General features: G+C 29.2%; 1 protein-coding gene across 1 annotated transcript; it reads right to left on the bottom strand.

The window, feature by feature from the left end:
* Positions 1-4387: 4387 nt before the first annotated feature.
* Positions 4388-5823, bottom strand: LOC113848202. The gene has a single exon (XM_027477606.1). It carries the CDS (start codon positions 5154-5156, stop codon positions 4641-4643), a length of 516 nt encoding a protein of 171 aa, XP_027333407.1. The 5' UTR covers positions 5157-5823; the 3' UTR covers positions 4388-4640.
* Positions 5824-8476: the final 2653 nt, after the last annotated feature.

The following is an 8476-nucleotide window of genomic DNA, read 5'->3' as shown; positions in this document are numbered from 1 at the left end:
CCATTGTACATATCAGGAACATAGTTTTAGATTCCGTGGATGGAGCACTTCTTTCTTTTGCAATTATTTTGTTAATACCTTGTAGATCAACCAACGTTGGGCCATAGATTTGTAAATAAAATCATGTAATTTAAGCTGTCTGTATTGTTTATATAGTATATATATACACAAGCGTTAATAAAGTAATCAAAATGAAGGGCAGCATAATCCTTAGTTATCGAACATGTCTAGTGTTGGATAGCCTACCTGAAGACACAATCTAACTTTTAAATTGCACTTGCATAATACCATCCGCAAGCTAACCAAAAGATAAGACGATTATAATGCTTGAAATGAAGGTGGTGGAATATAAAAAAGGCAGTGGAGAATTAAATGGAAACACCCCGAATTGGCATATATAATGAATAATAATGCTCAACAAAGCACTGTACAGATCAATTATAACAACAACTATTACTCATGGTACGTACGGACATAGGGATGGCACACATGGTCTTTGCCGTCCACTGTTTTTTGGATACTTTAATTTCTTTGACGATTCAACTTGGGAGTGTGTGTGCCCATATTAAAAATCACCTTTTATTTTATTTTTGAACAACATGGGAATAGCTGGATTGCACATAATTATATATTTTTTTTGAGTTTTTCCCTCAATTCGTACTTTTATTGGGGAGGAAGGAGAGACTAATGACAAACAAGGGTAGGACTTTTTTCATGTTTACCAATTTGATAAGGGGTGAATATCAAATTGGAAAAGGTTTTAATTTTCAACCATTAAAAAATTGTTTCAGATTCTTTTTGGTAAAAATTGTTATTTTTAAATTATCTTATAAAATTTAATATAATTATCGCTCTAAAATATTTTAAATCAAACATGCTAAATTATTTGAAATATAGTGTATAAAATCTACCTCTTACTTTCATTCTATGTATGTACTGGAGTGGTTATAATTTGCTGAATAGAGTATAAATGAATTAGTCTATAATAACTAGTTAAATTCAAGTATTCTACAGTCACAAATACACAAATAAAATAAAATAAAATAATAAAATAAAATATTTTATTTTAAATTTTCTATCTCCTTTCCTTTTCCATGATCTAAAACAAACACCATCCTAAATGTGACATTTAATAATGTAAGTTAGCTGGATTGATTGTTGTGTGGCTATAACAGTAATGCTAAGACTAATCAAACTCTGCCTTCTATCAATCAAACATGCATGCAAGAGAGTGAATTTATACAAATTTATTTCAGATCATTTACATATTTCTTTCATTTATTTTACAAGTCACATTCTAAAAACTTTTGTTAATCTTTATATATACCACTTTGATTATAAATTAAATCTATGAAAGATAATTTCTTTTCAAGCCTATCCTTAATCTCTAATAGCATCATGTTTAATTACTCTACATTTTCTATAAGTTTTTTTTTTTACTCATTCAATAATAGCGGACTGTATCAATAGTTACTAGTATGTTGAAAGTAATAGGATATTAAAAGGATAATCAAGGTAAAGAGAAAAATTAAAAAAATTGATAAATTATAAAAAAGGAAATAGATAATTTCTTTTATAAATTGAAGAATGCTAATAAATTTTAACAAATCTTCTTAATCTATGTAAATCAGTTAAAAATAACATATAATAAAAATGGAAGGAGTGCATACAATTCAATTATTAAAAAATCACAAAATTTTGTTAAATAAAAAAGTATTAGTTAATAGGTCAAAATTAAAGTAATATTCTTCCAAGATTTTGGATTTTTCAACATAAAAAGCAGGATTTCATTACTCCTCCTAAAAGCAAATTTTCTTCAATAAACCATATTAATCACAGTTGAAGGGTAAAAACTCAATACAAATGCTACGTTGGCATTAAAAAAAGTAGCGATTTACTCCTTTCAAATAAACACATTGGGAAACATACTATGATTATATTATATACAAGAGGTAATTTGAACATAGATGAAGTCTAGACCAATTAGGTATGAGTGTATAAATATATAACTCCAATCTGCAGTGCTGGGATGTGTGCATGTTTGAGAGATTGAGGCTAGTTTCCCTCCGGGATTTGGCGACTGAACCCCGTGAACTTAGCGTCTTGATCTGCTTTGTCCTAACCAAATACAGCGCAAGGCTCAATGCTACTTACTCTGATCTCGTCCTTGGGATCTCCTTCTTATAATTTTTTTTACAGTATATGTTTTTCATTATCATCCAACTGATTGATTTTTTTAATTACTTAATGATCTCACCGATCTGTTTTGAAATTGTTTTTATGTTGCCACTTTCATAATCCGGCAGCTTAATTAGAAGCTAAATCCAATTTTTAACACTAAGTTATTGCACTATTTAATGGTTTGTTTGATTCAATTCATTTAATAAGCTTTTTGAAAAATATCACTTTAGTTACCTTTATAAAATTATTTTACTTGGCAATGTCGAAAGAAACTGAAAATTTTAAAATGAATTATTTTTCAGTCAAACATTTTGCAATTTAACTTCAGCAGCAGTTACTCTTTGATTAAAAGCAAGTTAATGCTACGTTTATATGTTTTTCCTTTAAACCAAATCGATGAAATTTTACCTTGGAAGGAGGACATCCAATCAATCCTGTATTCGTACGTATGTTGTTTAAAGTTAAACCATTTGATCGATTTAAAGAAAAGAAAGTTAACAATAATGAATTTGTCTAAGTTATTTTATAAAACAAATCACCTCATTCTAGATAGACTAATAAAGTTAAGACATTGTATTAAAATTTTAATTTTTTATAGACAATTGCATTGATATATCTAAAATAAAATTATATATCCAATAAAGCAACTTAATGAAACCCCACAACAATTAGTGAACCTCTGTTTTTGTTCACTAAAATAAAATTAACATGATGTGCATCGATCTATGAATATGATAATCTAGAGGAGTGAAACCAAGGTAGGTATATGGTCCAATCGAACTAGTATAATAATATATGGATGAGTTGGAGTATGAGAAAGGGATGTGCAAAGAATTGTCTATTATTGGTGTGGGAGAGAGGAGAGGGAATCCACGTGAACAAGTGAGTAATTTAATAGGAAATGAGTCAAGGAGGACATGCCAGCTTGTTTGCTTGTGTAGCGTGGTCATGTCGCCAATGTTTCTACCAAGTCCCACCTTTTTCTCCTCTCTATCGTTTCTACCATCTATCTTTTTCTTGTCGACTATGCTTTTTCCACTCACACACACAAAAAGAAGAAAAGCTAATTAGATGTTATCTAATTACTTGTTTTACTAAAACTCTTGTAGTGAGAAAAAAAACTAATATATATATATATATATATATGAGAATTTTCACCTTCCTCCAAAAAGGAGGATTCTATACTTCTTTTTTGTATGCTTGTATTTTAAATTTAGTTTTCAAATTTGGAATATGTTTTTTTTTTCTTAATGAGCATTTCAATCAGGATAGTTTCTGGCTATTTGAATCCCCACTTCTTCTATTTTCATTTATTTTCTTGACGGCCACAGCACTTGTAATTAAATTTTATATTGAGTAATAAACTTTTAATTTTAATACCCGCATGTCTCAGAAATCTTCATAAAATATATTCCACATTTACTGTGTGGTAATATTTAATATAGTAAAAGTTAATATGAGTTTGAAAAATATTTAACTAAAAAAATAATTATCTTAGAATAATATCCTTTTATAGTATATATTGGCCAACTAAAGTCCACCAACTAATCGATCTTGAATTGACTCTTAAATGTTAACAACGGAATGAAAGCCTGACGCACAATCATCAACCTTAATTGGGACATAATCCATACTTTTGCACCCCTTGTTGCCTAAGAAAATGCGTCCATTGTGTGCTTAAGTTTTACTTTGACTTCTTGCCTTAACAATAATACTCATTTTCTAATTATTTGGACTTTGTTTATTCCGATTACAACTGTTATCACCTAAAAGTAGAACATATATCGCTTTAATCTAGACCAACTACAAATTAGTTAGTAATTGAATTTATAATGTCAACTTAAACCTTTTATTCCTCCTTTTTTATTTAACAAATTCCTTGGGTGTACATACGAGCCTAACGTGCATGTTCCAATTAAATATCTGAATTCAAACTTGGCTTAATCATTGGAATATATATGGATCTAATATTGGATGCCACCATTAAACTGTTTGGGGTTGCATATATTGATTATTTAAAAAAAAAAAAAACAAATTGCTCTTAACATTTGGAAGAAACCAGAATTTTTCATATGATCATCAATCTTATATACACGCAGGTTTGAATTTAAAATTTTGGGGTATGAAATAAAATCAAATATCCTTTTATTTTTCAATATAACATATAAGAACGAAAAAGAAAATTCGAAGAATTCTTCATCACTCTGTCGATTATTTTCCCTTTCTTTTCTTTTTAATTTGTACTAAGCAAGCATTAAAAAAAAATCATATAAACATATATGTATGAAAGCAAGGTAACTCTTTTATCCACAAAATTTAATACTCACATACATTTAAGAAAGAAAAAAAGGTGTCATGTTGTTATATTTTAACAATTCAAGTATTGAACCATCTTAGGTTCCACCCCTCTCGCATGCCGGATTCCGGCACCGGTTGCCGGAAACCTCCTAAAGTCAAAATTAGTCTTCTGAGATGCTCTCCAATCGTGGCCGCCACAATCCGCCGCGGCCATGCCGGCGATCCCGCGGTGAGCATTTCTTCTCCTTAGACACTACTAAGCACCCATCATCACATTGCTGTGACGATGATAAACCATGGTTGCTACTATTGCTCTTCTTAGAGGACACTTTGCTAAGGTGATCATTATTATCATTATTATTCCTATTAATATCACCAGCGCTGCCACTCACGTGCCTCACGTGCCTTTTCTTCTCCGGCAAGGACGACGATGGGATCAAGAAGTATATGCTCCCTCTCTTGAGCTCGGTCTCCGGCGAGAGGATCAGAATCCGGCGAACCACACCTTGGGAGCTTGGTTTGCTTAAGACATGGTTTGGATTGGCTTTGAGAATTTCCCCTGCTGTGATTGGACGTGCAATTTCTTCTACGTAGCCATTCAAATGGACTATGCGGATCAAATCAAGTGCTCCACAAGGAAGAACACAAGCCAAACAACACCTTAAGCTGTTACCCATTATTGCTCAATACAAAATATGGAGTCTTAGAAACCCCCCTTTGTTTTAAGCTTTGAATAATAATTGGGGAGTTCGATGTGAAATATTGGAGGAATGGTTGGAGAGTGAGTTGTGTATATATATAGCGAAAAATTAAACAACCGTAGGTACACGCATATAACATAATAATGCAAAAAGGAATAGAGAAATTAATAATAATTGTGGAACCTGTGGATTCAAAATGACGAAACTACCCAGCACAAAGAGTGGCTTGCAATTTTTTGTTTTTGTTTTGGCTTTCTTGCAGTGACGTTCACATGGTATAGTGGTGGGGTTCCTTCAAACTATTATCATTCATCGCTTCATCATCTCTAGCCGCCTTGTGTTCTTGTTGCTTTGAGAAATGTATTGTGTACGGCTGTGTGTTAAACGAAACCTTGTCAAATGGGTTGTGCATTCTTCCTTCTTCTTTTTATCTTTCGTTTTTCTATTTTGCTTCACCTTTCTACATGGAAAAACAGCTTTGTTGTGGAAAATATATATACGCACGTTTCTTGTGCGTTTTACCCTAACTATGCAGATACATGCAGACAAATTAAAGCTTATCCACCAAAGGGAAGAAACACCCCGGAAAATACTCATGAATTGACATTGTAATTAGCCGAACAGTAATGATATTTATTCAGAATATTTTCACACCATTCTTGTATTATTTTACATATTCTTGCTCTATCTTTTGCTTTTCAAAATAGAAAAGAAAGTCACTGTTATTGACATGAAAAAATATTAGGCATTTTAATTTGTCCCTGTTGACATATCCTTTAATTATTTAACAAAATGGTTGATCAATGTTTTTACAACAAAAATCAATTTCTTTTGTAACATATAGATTTGAGAAGGAATGCTATACTTTGAAATATGAGAGTATTTGTGAAAAACAAATAAATATTAGAATGTATTCAAATTGAATTCACAACACATTAGAAAACACACACAATTAAAATTAAATTGATAGAAACAAGAAAGAGAAAGAATGCAAATCAAATTTATATATGTATTGATTCGTTATTGCCACCATAAATACATCTAAGTCTCCAAACATTGCCTGATTTTTATTTATTTTATTATGAACTTGCTTTACAATAGTTAAGTAATATGTCTCCCTCAAAAATCAACATTCTTGAGACTCACGAGTGCAATATATCTTCACTTAAGTCTTTGACCAATAGTAGGATCCTCCTCCTACTCTATAAACAATTCAGAAAAACCTCATTGTCAAAAAATCATTAAGAAAATAAGAATAAATCACATTATAAAGATATAATAAATTGAAGCTTTCACAAAATAACCCAATTAAAAACTAATAAAGATAACTCTTGTATCTTTCAGCATCGTTCTCTATATCATTTCTCACATGCTTTTAGTCTGAAAGGTTTTTTTTTCTCTCTCTCTATATATAAGAACCAATCATTATAGAATTGATGAAAATGAGAGAGTTTGTTAGTTGGAATTTTCTAGTTCTAACTTTATTATAACTGATTATATGTTACATATTTATGTAATTAGTTAAAGTTGAGGAATATAATCTATAGAGGTTGGTTCGAGTATCAAACAACTTGATATCACTTAAACAAGATTTTAGAGTTTGAATTTTTCTGAATGCAAAAAATTTTCAGTTATAAACTCACTGATCATATCTAAATGTGCCATCCGGGTCGAATCCAGATTAAACTGGATGAGAAACAAAAAAAAGTTGAGAAATATAATGTAGGATATTTATTTCTCTTTTTTTATAATATGTTACAAATTTTTTTAAATATGTTAAATTATACAAAAAAAAAAGAGACTTCTCATACTTCAAATACTTAATTATTTTCTCAAAATTTTATTAAATCAAACTAATTTGATTTAAAATTATGTTCATATAAATCTCTTTAAAAATAATTTAAATTGTTAAAACTAACTTGACTTCCTATTATAGGTATTCTTTTTTAGATTGATTTCATTTTGTTTTAGTCTCTAAATTAATTATACTTGAGATCTGCTTGCCGCCTTTTGGTGTTCTTATTAATATCATGTACTGGACTTCCATGAAATAAAAATTGAACCACTTATTAAAATGAACCTTCTTAAAAAAAAATTTATATGAAACTTTTGCCTAGTTCAAGTGAAAATTTGTAGGTGTAAAATATAGGTTTTGGGTTGTCCTAAGGTTAATATCACTAACTTTTATAAGTTTTGGCTGAAGTAGATTCAAAATGTTGTTAATTGAATCTGAATGTGAGAACGTATAGTTATTGTTAATTTTTAGAATTTAATTAAAATATATTTATAATGTAATAATTTAATTATAGATCGTTAAAAAAGAAGAATGGCGCATGGGTCCTAAGCTTCTTATTAATATTAATTTTGGACTTGTTATTGCAGCTGGTAACCAGAAAAGACGGATGGTTAATTTAACGCATCTGCAAGAGTTTGTCTTATACGATGAATAAATGAACGAATTAATAAATAATCAAATTAATATCTTAAACTTATAATATCAATTATGTTAATATCTAAAAACTACAAAATATATTTGAAGTTAAAATTCTTAAAAATACATCTTGTTGAATATTGATTGAATTAACATGTGCATTAAAAAAATTTTAAATTAATTTAATAGACAAATTAACTATAAATTTAAAATTTATTTCAAAAAATATATAATTAAATACATTAGAACATCATTTAAAATTGCTATAGCATATATTTCCTACACTAATTTTACCGGTTATTCAAGATAATCATTTCAGTCTCTATTTATTCTACAGAAGTACACTATACATTGTTTTGATGTGTAACAACATATACACACTTGTTAAACAAAACACAAGAAAATGTACTATTAGTAATAAAAGCAGAAAAAACAAAACCATCAGTCCCCATAATCCAAGGCAGAAGCTCCAGTGGGGAGTAGCTAGCGTACAGCCTATAAATTTAAATAAATATTTGGCATTGAAGCAGGAAAATCTTTAATAAAATCAATAATAATCTTAATATTTTTAAGTATTTAATATAGCTTTATTATTTATTAGAATTCAAAGTCAATTATATTTTTGATATACATAAAAAGGAAAGTTATTAATAACATGTATTTAAAAAATATTTTTTAATAAAATAATAAAAATTAAATCAAATATGTGAAGGAAGTCTTAAGTAATTAGGAATGGATTGACCGATACATAGCAGAATGTCTAAAAAATTATGACTCAACCTTAGAAAATTGTTTTTTAAGGACTTTTTTTTTTGTGTGCATATTTACTTGATGATCACAACATTGGGTCGTACAATATGTATTT

The sequence above is a fragment of the Abrus precatorius genome, unplaced genomic scaffold (genome assembly GCF_003935025.1).
Source record: "Abrus precatorius isolate BTA unplaced genomic scaffold, Abrus_2018 Scaffold8, whole genome shotgun sequence".
Lineage (NCBI taxonomy): Eukaryota > Viridiplantae > Streptophyta > Magnoliopsida > Fabales > Fabaceae > Abrus > Abrus precatorius.
The sequence above is the reverse complement of the archived record's forward strand: the minus strand, read 5'-3'. Positions and strand labels throughout refer to the sequence as shown.

Excerpts from the sequence above, each read along its gene's own strand:
- LOC113848202 (XM_027477606.1), bottom strand. The coding sequence starts at position 5,156 with ATGGGTAACAGCTTAAGGTGTTGTTTGGCTTGTGTTCTTCCTTGTGGA.